A 12,459-nucleotide genomic window follows, 5' to 3' on the forward strand; every position below is an offset into this window, starting at 1 on the left:
AAAGACACAGTGACTCTTCCATGGAGCCGATTCTCCTCTTCACATCAGCAGGTAGAAAGCTCAGAGCCAGGTCTGTGGCCGCCAGTCAGAAAGTGGGACCTCATGGTATGCAGTGAGCCCTAATCTCATGCCACTGGCTTCCTCACTTTCATTGTCCCTTGTCTCATTTTCCTTACTTTAAATGGATCACTCTGTTGTGTCCATTTTTGTAAGCCTTAAAATCCTTTATCAAGACACAAAGAAATACTACTTTTAAAACGCAGTAAGATTACGGCTAAAGGCATACCTCATCGACACTTCACAGATTGTGGTTTTTACAAACTGAAGGTTTGTGGCAACCTGGCATTGTCAGATGATGGTTAGCATTCTTTAGCAATAAAGTATTTTTTAATTAAGATATGTACTTTTTTAAGGCATAATGCTATTGCACACTTAATAGACTGCAGTATAGTGTAAACATAGATCTTTTAGGCACTGGAAAACAAAAAAATTCGTGTGACTCGCTTCATTGCAATAATCACTTTATTGCGATAATCGCTTTATTACGGTGGTCTGGAATCAAACCCATAGTATCTCTGAGGTATGACTGTACATGATAGAACTGTAGATAAACGTTGGATGGTAACTTGGAGAGAAGGTAATTGTATTAGGGTGATAGCGTTACAGGTAATTTATTTTCCTTTTCAAATGTACATTAATATTGTAAAGTGCAATAAATATTTTTAGTAATTCCTTCTGATTAAAAATTGTATGTTTGTGTTAGAAAAGGTAGCAAAGACAGAAAAATACAAAGACGAAAATGAATGTTATTCATCATTCAAATCTCTCTAGATAGCGGTATTATCTTTTTGCTATATTTCTCTCTGGTCTTTTTCCAGATGTGTGTGTGTGTGTGTGTGTGTGTGTGTGTATTTGTTAACTGTGTATATTTTACAAATTTAACTTATTCCTTCTTTGTGGTTTTTTGTAAATTATTGTTTTTATATAACAGTAAGTTTTGGACATTTCCCAAATGTTCAGTATCCTTCAGCACCATCGTTTTAAATCACTTAAGTTGTAGAGTCCCCGTTTTCTATGTGTACCGTATTTATTTGACAAATTCCCCTTTGTTGGACATTCAGGTTGCTCACTAATAGTCATTCCTTTCTGGGTTTACCTAGATGGCCAAATAAGCCAACTTGACCAAAATGTGTTTCTTCTATAGAAGATTTTTTTTTTTTTTCTTTTTCCTTGCAGTGGTCTCCGGTTCGTCATCCAGCTCTAAGTATGACCCTGAGATCCTGAAGGCTGAAATTGCCACAGCAAAATCCCGGGTAGGTCCTCTTGGCTTATACTATTGATGGGGGTCACTGAGGCAGCCTTAGGCTACTAGCCCACCCGCAAGACCAGAGGAGATGCTTCAACCAGGCGGTGGCAGCCAGTGCTGACTAACAAGATTCTAAATAATGACAGTAGTAGCAGTAGTAGCCGTCGTTTCTGTAATAGTAATGGTAATAGCGGCCACCCTTTCTCAAGCACTCACTCTATACCAGGAGTAGCCCTAAATGCTGCACGAGCTCTACCTCCTGCCCTTGAGACAGCCCCACGGAGTAGCCACTGCCACCATCTGCATTTTGAAGATGAGCCGACAGTGGCTTGGGTGGGGGGGGACTAAGTAACTTGCCCAGGGTCACAGGGACTCAAGGCTTACTTTAAAGTTTTTAGTGTAAGGAGCTATTTTGCTGGGACTTCCCTGGCAGCCCAGTGGTTACGACTTCGCCTTCCAATGCAGGTGGCCGGGGTTTGATCCCTAGGCGGGGAGCTAAGATCCCACATGCCTAGCGGCCGAGAAACCGAAAGCCTAAAACAGAAGCAATGTTGTAACAAATTCAACGAAGACTTTAAAAATGGTCCACATCAAAAAGATCTTAAAAAAAAAAAAAAAAAAAAGATGCTGTCTTGCTAACCACTGCTTATTCTGCAGTACTGTATTTGATTACTTCCTGATTACCTTAGGGGGAGAGATATTTTTATTCCCCCTTTACTGATGTGGAAACAGAGGATCAGCAGTTAAATGACTTGCTCAAGGTGAAGTCAGTGTTGTGAACACTGGTTTAGTGCACCTTCACGTAGGTCCTACAAATTCAGATGCCTGCAAGAACACATGAAAGGGGGGCGGGGGCTGGCAGTGAGGCAGTAGGGAGTAGTGGGGACTGTGTAGCCTAGGGGGTGGGCCCTGTCTAAAGGAGTAGCGGAATTTCAGCCCTACGCTCTTATGGCCATGCTGGAATGTAGGCTCCGCATTGGCAGATCTTCCAGTAATTTTAGAAAAGAACTGTATATCTAGGCCAAGTATATGAAACATCTCAATATTTAATCATTAGCAACTAATTTTTAAAAATTCAATAGCACTGCAAGCCAAACAAAGCAATCCTGCAGGCTGAAGCTGGCTCCCTGGCCGTGTCTTGCCTGTAAAGTTACTACGTTGCCTCTTACCTCCATGCAGTAGCATATCCAGTGCCTGCCTTAAGTAATGCACGACCCAGGAAATTGCTGTTCTCCTCATCTGTCAGAATAGGAAGGGGCGGCTCACAGAGGTGAGGTGGCGTGAGAGAGGTTAGCCAGCTCCTGTCCGCTTCCTGTTTCTCTGGCGCAAGGGCAGCTAGGAATGACCTGCAGGACAGCTGGACTGGGATGCCAACCGAATGCACAGCTGCCGACACCCAGGCAACATCAGCGAGGGGGGCCCGAGGGATGTTGACCTGAGTCATTATGCAGGGGCAGTGGGGGACTCTGGATTGATACCAACCTCTGACCCAGCCCCGTGTGTGGTCTTCTGCCATCCAGGTTAACAAGCTGAAGAGAGAGATGGCTCACCTCCAACAGGAGCTACAGTTCAAAGAGCGTGGCTTTCAGACACTGAAGAAGTAAGTCCACCCTGCAGTGTGGGGCATGGGGATTGCCCCCAAGCCGTGCTCCCCTCCTGTCCTCTCTGTCCCCCTCCCCTTCAGTCTCTCTCCATCCTCCTCGAAATGGGGCTCTCTAATCATTCGATTCCAGTTCTATTCCACTGGCATTTACTGTCACCCAACATTGAGGTTTGGAAAGAGAAAAGGGGAATCATTTCAGACCACCTGGTTCTCATCGTCCTCTGAATTCCCGAAGCCGTTAAAGTCTATTCCATTCAGTTGAGTTCTGCCAGCCGGTCATAGAAACAAGCATCGTTGGGCATTTCTGTGCAGCAGTCTCATCCCCTCCAGTAGATCCGGGAGAATCTGATACGCACACAAACAAAACCGCCTCTTTCCATGGCCCCTAAAAGTGAGCAACGACTTCAGCTAGTGAGCTCCCCAGAAGGAACAAGGATCTCTTCCACAACAAACGAATTATTAGGAGAGTGGGCACCATGCCGTGCATGCTGTGCTTTATGGGTGACTGCAGGGGTTTCCAGAACTTTGACCAAATGTAATTTTCACTTTTAGAAGCTGACTTGCAGCCAAGCAAGATATAGCTCTGTTGTTTCCTTAGAGAAGATGTCTTCATTGTCACTCTCATGATCATACTAGCTAAGATTTGTTGAGCAGATACTCTGTGCCAGGGAGGACTTTCAGTGTTTCTGCACGGGTGACCTCATCACAACTCTATAAGCAGTGCTCTTTTAGCCGACCCCATTGTATAGATGGGGATAATGGGGCACATAGTCAGTGCCCCTAAGAGTTAGCTTATTGTCATCGTTAACCAGGGGGATCATTGAGACTTGTGCATTGAGTCATGTTCAGTACATCTGATGGGCTTACGGGATGGTCATTACAGAGGTGCCTGGTAGCCCTCGTGGAAGCTCCAAGGAGTACAGCCAGTAGGTTTCTCTGTTCTAAGGGACGTCCACTTGGATTCCCAGAGAGGCCACCTCTGTACAGACAGCAGCTTCTGTAGACACTTGCTGTTTCACTCTCCCTGACTGTACCTTTTTTTTTTTTTTTTTGCTGTACGCGGGCCTCTCACTGTTGTGGCCTCTCCCGTTGCGGAGCACAGGCTCCGGACGCGCAGGCTCAGCGGCCATGGCTCACGGGCCCAGCCGCTCCGCGGCATGTGGAATCTTCCCAGACCGGGGCACGAACCCGTGTCCCCTGCATCGGCAGGCGGACTCTCAACCACTGCGCCACCAGGGAAGCCCTGACCGTACCTTTACCTCATTCCCTGGACCTAAGTCCACTCTTCACCACTCTGTGGCCACAGCCCCGAGCCTTTGGGTGTCTGTCTCCAAGTCCAATTAATCGAGCAAACTGTGACCACCAGTCGAGGGGCCGGTTGGTTCTTATTCACATCTCCCCACTCCCCAAACCCCACCCCACCCCTCCCCCACCCGGGTGAGTTATCACAACTATCCCAGAACACAGGGTAGAAGGAAGTATGGCTTTGGATTATAGATTGTGTAGAGTACCTTTTTGTGTCCTATATTATGGCTTTGTGTTTATATATTTGTGTTTACATAGATATATGTTATTTCGGTAGGTGTATATACATATACCAATCCCGTCTCTCAAACCGGGTCCTAGTCTCATTAGGACAAGGGGCCGTGCTTTATGCTTCTTCGTAATCATCAGTGGTGCCAAGGACAGTTGAGGGCAGTACTGTGACTTCAGAAAATTCCTTAGTGGAGCAGCTTCTGAGCACATAGTTTAAGGGCTACTCTCAGCGCAGGTGCCCTTCCCTTTCCTCTCCCGCCTCCCCACTCCCCACTCTGGGATCCTCTGGAGCTTTGATTAAAACACTTCCCATTATCCTCCGAGCCACCACAAACCTGTTTTACCACTTTGTCACCCTGCAGCAGCATTGAAAATTCTTGTTGCTTGGTAAGCTGACGCTGAAACCCCGAAGACAAGCCTCCTTTCTTTCCCCTTCCCTCGCCCGCCCGTTTGATATGGGGCCCAGATAAGACTGCATCGCTGCTCTGGCTACCCACACTCCTGGCCGGAAGCCGGCCCCGTGTTCACTGTGGAAGAAGTGAAACCATTCTGCTTTAATGGGCACCTTGGCAGAGAGGGTTAGGGATGTCGCCGCAAGGGACAGATGGCCTAGGTTCAAATCTCAGTTCCCTGGGAACGTGGAAAAGTGGCTTAACCCCCTTGAGCTCCTGTTTCTTTATCTGAAAAATAAGTTATTGTAAACATTGAATTGGAAAATCCACATGGAGCGCGTGACTCTGCCTGGCACATAGGGAGAGCCCAGTGAGCGGAAGAGGGTGGTGACCTCTAGCTACTTGCCTGCCTGCGCTTAGGAAGGAACTCAGATGAACTCTGCGTCCCCCCTGGGCTCGAGCCCGCGCTGGGTATGTGCTTGTGTACCAGTCTCCTCGTCTCTACTCCCTTTAAGAGCAGTTTTTATTCTGCCTCACTGATGGGGCTGAAAATAGACCCGCGAGACCCCCTAGCTTGTGAGCGTCAGAGCTTGGTTTGGAACCCGGGACTCTTGGATTTTGAAGCTCGTGTGTTAATACCTCCCTTCCTGGTATCATCCCAGATAACCCCCTCCCCAGACCCAGAAAACATCAGGCCCCTTACCCTCTCGCCTGGGACCCTTTTCAGTGTCTAGTGGGGGATGGCCCAGTCACTTCGTGGCCTCCTCTCTTTTCAGAACCTGGGGGAAGCTGAAACTCATCCCTTTGTTCACTTCATGGTCAGCAAACCCAGTTTTAAAAAGCAAAAAGGTGGCTGAGGATTGAAGCATACCTTGTAGAGGAGCCTGAAAAGAAAAATCAAGCCCAAAGCTTGGGATTTGGCCCTGTCAGCTGCCCTGAGCCCTCATCAACAGGGAAGTCTAGGCCCACCAGCCCCGTGGGAGGAGGAGGGCAGGACAGCATATTTCTGCATGTCCCCAGGGCCACCCTGCCCAGGTGAGGGTTGTCTGGACAAGTCCAAGAGGAGTCGGCCTCCGTCAGAGCCTTCGCCTTGCGTCTCTGTGGCTGCCCTGTGGCTGCCGGGTGTGTGAATCTCTCAAGTGCTGTGAGAAAGGACAGCTGTGTAATTTGGAAATCCTAAAACACACCCTCTCCTTACCACCAACCACGCAACTTTTCTTTCCCTTAAAAAAAAAAAAAAAAGATTCATTCACTGGGTGCATAATGGTAACCCTTTGTTCTCCTCCCCCGCTCCCCAGTCCTAAGAGTGTTCCTTCTCCCAGCTACTCTCTGGAGCCAAATTCCAGAGGCTGGGTTGCTAAGGCCGCCGAGAGCCATCAGGTAGAAGGTGCCTGAGGAGCCTGAGGCCCGGCAGACAGACCACATCTGTCCCTTCCTGAGGATTCAAAGCCACCCTCCCCCAGTTGGCAGAGGACAGCCGGGCACAAACCCTTCCCCAGAGCCCCCAGCCCTGTTCAAGCAAACCGCGTCTCCCGTCTCCCCTGCACCGCTTTCCCATTTGGGGCAGGGCCACCTCCGGTCCCAGACACTCGGCTCTGCCGGGAAAAAGCTCCCTGTAGACTAATTTTTCAAACTAAATCTGAGACCAGTCTTAGCCGACCGGGCAGCCTTGCCCAGGCCCAAGTCCTCGAAAGGAACAGACAGGCTATTTTTAGTGGGAAGACATAACTGGGGCTTTGTCTTCCCAGCATGGAGGAGGCTGAAATAACGGAAGGGGGAGGGCCGAGCTGAGACCGCATCTTCCCCCCACCCGCTACCAACCCACTCCCCTGCTCACAGGCCCCGACAATGAGGCCAGGATGGCAACCTGTGATTCCCCAGTCAGGTTATTTTTAGCCCAGGACACTTTGGCCTCTAGCAGGAAACCAGAAAGGAATGCCTATGAGTGGTTTCTCATCCTGAAATAATGGGTTTGTGGTGTTCCCGTAGACTGTAAAACTTCCTTTTCTTCCCCGGGAACTGAAACCTCGGCCCTAGCCTTTGATGAAAGTGTGAAGCAGTTAAATTTTCTCTCTGCCCTTCAGAACCTTTTCCACAGCACAGCCCTCCTTCCCCAGAGGGCTGGGCTCCCCACCACCTCTGATTTGTCTGACCTTCAGAAAACGACACCGTTACCCTTCGCTTTTTTACTCCCATCGTCCCCCATCAGAAGGAACCTGTGTGTAGGGCCTGGATCAGCTGGGAAGCTCCCAAGGATGGAAGTATTCTAACTCCTCACATTTGCCTGGTACTCCCTGGTTCCCCACCTGATGTTCCATCCTTATCCCATTCGACATTTCCTCACAGCTCCGTGAACATGGGCCAGGCAAGATGACATTATCCAGGTTTTCTCAGAGGAGGAAACTGAGGCTCCATGTGCGTGAGGGCCATGCCCAAGGTCACACTACTAAGTGGTAGGGCTGGGAGTTCTGCATCCTTCTAACCTTTCCTTCCCTGTGGCCATTAACGAGAGGAGCAAAGTCATCCCTGTGGTTCTCACCAGGGATGACTTTGCTCCTGTCCCCCAAGAGACATGAGGTAAAGGATGGAGACATTTTCGGTTGTCACAACTCAAGGTCAGGATGCTGCCAGCATCTACTGGGCAGACACCAGGGGTGCTACCGAACAGCCTACAACGCGCAGGACAGCCCGACAACAAAGAAGAGTCTAGCCCCAAGAATCCTGAGGTTGAGAGAGCCAGATTAAAGGACATGAAAAGATGTTCAACGTTGCAAATCATCGGGAAATGCAAATCAAAGACCACAATGAGCTATTACTTCACACCTGTCAGAATGGCTACCATCAAAAAGAACACAAATAACAAATGTTGGTGAGGATGTGGAGAAAAGGGAACCCCTCCTACACTGTCGGTAGGAATGTAAATTGGTGCAGCCACTGTAGAAAACAGTATGGAGATTTCTCAGAAAACTAAAAACAGAACTACCATATGACTCAGGAATTCCACCCCTGGGTATATATCCAAAAAACACTAATTCAAAAAGTTACATGTGCCCCAACGTTCATAGCAGCATTACTTACAATTGTTGAGGTGTGGAAGCAACCTAAGTGTCTGTCAACAGATGAATGGATAAAGAACATGTGGTATATATACTGTATACAATGGAATACTACTCAGCCATGAAAAAGAATGGAATTTTGCCATTTGCAGCAACGTGGATGGACTTGGACGGCATTATCCTAAGTGAAATAAGTCAGACAGAGAAAGACAAATACTGTGTGATATCACTTATATGTGGAATCTAAAAAATACAACAAACTAGTGAATAAAACAAAAAGAAGCGGACTCACAGGTATAGAGAACAAACTAGTGGTTACCAGTGGGGAGAGGGGAGGGGGAAGGGGCAGTATAGAGGTAGGGAGATAAAAGGGTTATTATGGGATTATATGAAATCATGTGGGTGAAACTTTTGAAAATTATCAGGTACTATAGAATTTAAAGAATCTTTCATTCAATAAATAAAGTAAAATAAAACAAAATAACGTTAAGGGGGAAGAAAAGGACTGTTCCATGCCAGATACTAAAACTACACAAACATATTCAAGCCTGTCGGATCAAGTCTAGGACATTACCACATAAATTATTAATTATAGCACAACATACTGAGTGCAGTGTCACAGCTATGCACAACGTGTTATGAGAACACCTAGCCCAGCCTTGGAGGACTCAAGGATGTAATCAGGGAAGGCTTCCTGTAAGAGTTGACTTCAAGAATGGTGTTGCTTCTGCAGCCCCACACTATGGCACATTTGCAGTTTGACAGGGACCTTCTGTGCCTTATCCAATAGGCAGGACCTGGGGAAGAAGGGTATGCAGGGAAGAGAGGAGACTTCTTCCAGGACTGAAGCACTATGGTCTATGCTTTTCTTCTGGGGAAACCCCATCCCTCGCCCTATCTCTGTCTGTCTGACCTTTCCTGTTGACTGTCTCCTAGAATCGATAAGAAAATGTCTGATGCTCAGGGCAGCTACAAACTGGACGAAGCGCAGGCTGTCCTGAGAGAAACGAAAGCCATCAAAAAGGCCATCACCTGTGGAGAAAAGGAAAAGCAAGATCTCATTAAGGTACGAGAGTTCCCAGTGATGTGGGCCCCATCCCAGTGTCTCCTGAGCACCTTCCTATGCCAGGACTCATGTGGGCTGTTGCCACATGCTGCAAGATCTGTGAGTTCTCCTCACTAGTTCTCTTGGGCTTTTAGTCTCATTTTTATAGAGGAGGAAATGGAGGTTCAGAAGCATGAAGTGACTTGCCTAAGGTCACACAGCTAGTGTCAATGGCAGAGCTGGAACAGGAGCCCTCTGGTCTAGTCTAAAGGCCACCTCCTTGCCACTAGCTTTAGCCATCTGGCTTATTTTGCACAGAACCAAATGGAGGGAGGTGGTTTCAACATTACCTCGACATCAAAATGTAGCATCTTTATAAGCATTTCATTTCCTGTTCCATCTCTGTGCTGGGAAGTGACAAAGGATGACAGATACGATTTAATATCTCTCAGGCAGTAGTGCCAAGCACTGTGCCTCACTTATCCCTTACATCAGTGCTAGGTTATCTCCATCATACAGCAAAAGACTGCACAGATCAGAGAGTAAGTGGTAGAGCCAAGATTCAAACCCATGGACAACTGACTCAGAAGCCCATTCTCTTAACCCCTGTACATCCGACCTACCCTCAAAGGAACTGCCTCCTTGACCTCTGAGATACTCTGTTTTCATTCCCATCGGCAGATGAGCAGTCAAGCTCAGAGACACTGTAAATGAGTTGGTGAAGGAAGCTTTGCACTCTGTGAGAAACAGAATAATTTCATAGCTCCTGCCCAGGACTGCAGCCCAGTGACAAGACATTAGCAGACAGTGAGGCATGTTCCGATCGTGTTTAGCCGTCAAGAGTACCAAGCCGGATAGACCAAAACCAAATCCTGGTTCTGTCAGTTGCCAGCTTCTCCCTGTAACAACTCCCTCGTGGATAAAATGGGGGATAATCATAGGTTACTCCTCGCAGGACCATGGTTAGGATTAAATCAGATCATGGTAGAGCTGACAGTTATTGAGTATTGACTGAACTAGTGCTTTACACTGGTCATCTCGTTTAATCAATATGATAGCCCTGTGAGATAGGACCCGTGATTATTCCCATTTTGCAGGAGAGGAAACTGAGGCACAGAGAGCTTCATCAACAAGCTCAGACCACACAGCTAGGAAGTAGCAGAGCAGGGGTTCCAGCTCAGTCCGTGTGTCTCCAGGGCCAGTGTCCACACTGGTTGACCCCGTGTAAAGGGCCTGGCCCAGTGCTTGGCACCTACTCACTAGTAGCTCTTTACAGGCTACGTGGGATGTCTAGGGGGAGCATGGGTTCCTAGTAGATTCATAGAGAGTGACAGGCCCAGAGCTCCCTCCCAGGAGGGTGCGTCGCCAACCCTGCCCTCCGTTCCAGAGCCTCGCCATGCTGAAGGACGGCTTCCACACCGACAGAGGGTCTCACTCTGACCTGTGGTCCAGCAGCAGTTCTCTGGAGAGTTCAGGTTTCCCGCTGCCGAAACAGTACCTGGATGTGAGCTCCCAGACGGACATCTCAGGAAGTGTGAGTAGACGGCGCGTGCTGCTGCGGGCCCCCAAGGGACAGAGTACCCTTTTTGTTACTCACCTGAGGAGCTGGCTGGTGAATGTCTATGGGCCTGGCTGCTAACTCAGCCTTCTGGAGCTCCGTTCTCTTGCAGACCTCCTGGCCCCTGGATGACATGAGATGATGATGTGGAGAAAAAGCCAGCACTGACTCCCTGGCCACGTGAATGCATCTCTAGATGCTGCACAGAAAGTATGTCTGAAGGACCAGGCGTCTTTCTCTGGTTTCCTTCGTGCTAATTTGCAGCGCCATTCTGTTGTTCTTTCACCAGCTGGGAAACAGGATATTTCCCTCCTGTTCACCCCAAAACAATGCATACAGCTTTCAGACAGCTGCTTGCCTCCCAGTTCAAAAGCTCAGCCCAGTCCGAGTAATGAATAGTGCAAGTGCTGTCCCAGACGTTGCTCCTGATAACACTTAGAGCAGGACTGACCCACGGCAATCCATAACTTTGAAGAGCTTTTGTTTTCCTAGAGCAGGTGACATTGAATGAACCAGCCTCCATGGCTAAATGCTATTCTGTCTGGTCTCTATAGTCGCGTTCCCACTTGTGAGGAGAAGCTGTGTTAACGTCTGATGGGGTGAGCCTTGTAGCTTCTTGCCACGCCCGACAGAGCGTGGCATGGCAAACGGAGCTGCGCTCTCCTTCCCCACACCACCCATGTGTCCAGCTACAAGCCACCTGTGGGCCGAAGTATTTGTGAAGGAACTGTGTGCCTTCTTCCAAGTTCTGGGACCTTCCTCTCACTCACTCAGTGTTGCACTCCTGACTGCAGGCTCCCTGAGTGTCTGGTGGGCCCCCTCCGCAGCACGCCCAGTATGGCCATCTTGTGTATTTGCTGTCCGTGTTTCCTCCTGACCAGCTGTCCTCCATGCTTCTGGTGCCTGAATGGGCTCCAAGCCATTTGGGGCTGCAAGACGATATTCTGGGCCCTCGGCTTCTCTTCTGGAAGTGTTAAATGTCTGAGTTTGGGGCTCTTTCCGTGCCTTAAGGAAAGAAAGTGTTTTTCCCCTAACTAGCTTCCCTGCAATTCACACAGCCAGCTCAGTAATTGGGGACTATTTTTAGCTACTTCCCACACAAGCTGTCAAGTCTCTCGTGAGCTCCTGAAACCCAGCTCAGCACTGGCCACAATAGCCATATAATTCCCGACTCGTTCTTTCCTCCAGTTCGGCACCAGCAGCAACAATCAGTTGGCGGAGAAGGTGAGATTGCGCCTTCGATATGAAGAGGCTAAGAGAAGGTAACTAGAGGCTGGGGTCTGGGGGTAGGATGGCCCCAACAATGATAACTACCATTGTAGAGTGTCTGCCCTGTGCCTGCTTTTTACACATCTCATCATGTTTAATCCTCACAAAGATTGTGAAGGTATTATCATCTTCATACTTTAATCCTCTCTGAAACTCAGGAAATGACTCAACCAGGGACACTTAGCTAGATGAAGAATGGAACTATGCTTTGAACCATACTTTAAACCTCAAAGCCTCGTAATCTTTCCACTTGCCCGCCTGAAAATCAACCTCTAAAATCAAGGTTTACCAACAATCGTACAAGTAGTTTGGTGTGAAGGAGCACAGCTGGGGTTTTAGCAACAGGCTAAAAAGACTACGGATACTACCCACTTCAGTGTCTCCTGCCCAACTGGGAACAAGCTGTGTTTTTAGACTGTGTAGACACCAGGGACTTCAGATGTTCTGTGGCTTCACAGAATCCTAAGCAGCTGGGTTCCACTGCCACAAATAAAATTAAAATAGTAATCAAAGCTGACGTTTTTAGAGCCTCTGTAACGGTCCACACAATGTGGACAGGAATCTGATAGAAACTATTCACTAGAAGATGCAAAAAAGGAAATTTTTTGGTTATTGAACTCCAGAGTGCTGCAGTAACTAGCTTCAGGCACAGCTGGATCCAGGGACTCAAATGATGTTACATAGACTCAAACAC

The 12,459-nt window shown here is 48.2% G+C and overlaps 1 protein-coding gene across 2 annotated transcripts in view; it reads left to right on the plus strand.

The window, feature by feature from the left end:
• Positions 1-12,459, plus strand: part of WWC1 (WW and C2 domain containing 1) — a 153,339-nt gene that overhangs the window by 96,285 nt on the left and 44,595 nt on the right. For both annotated transcript variants that reach the window (XM_029219042.1, XM_029219043.1), the window contains exons 4-8: positions 1,237-1,313; positions 2,827-2,906; positions 8,830-8,959; positions 10,326-10,472; positions 11,685-11,758. In XM_029219042.1, the coding sequence (XP_029074875.1) occupies positions 1,237-1,313; positions 2,827-2,906; positions 8,830-8,959; positions 10,326-10,472; positions 11,685-11,758 (508 nt within the window). The remainder of the gene's footprint in view (positions 1-1,236; positions 1,314-2,826; positions 2,907-8,829; positions 8,960-10,325; positions 10,473-11,684; positions 11,759-12,459) is intronic.

The sequence above is a fragment of the Monodon monoceros genome, unplaced genomic scaffold (genome assembly GCF_005190385.1).
Source record: "Monodon monoceros isolate NGI ecotype Baffin Bay Population unplaced genomic scaffold, NGI_Narwhal_1 Super_Scaffold_12, whole genome shotgun sequence".
NCBI classification, from domain to species: Eukaryota; Metazoa; Chordata; class Mammalia; order Artiodactyla; family Monodontidae; genus Monodon; species Monodon monoceros.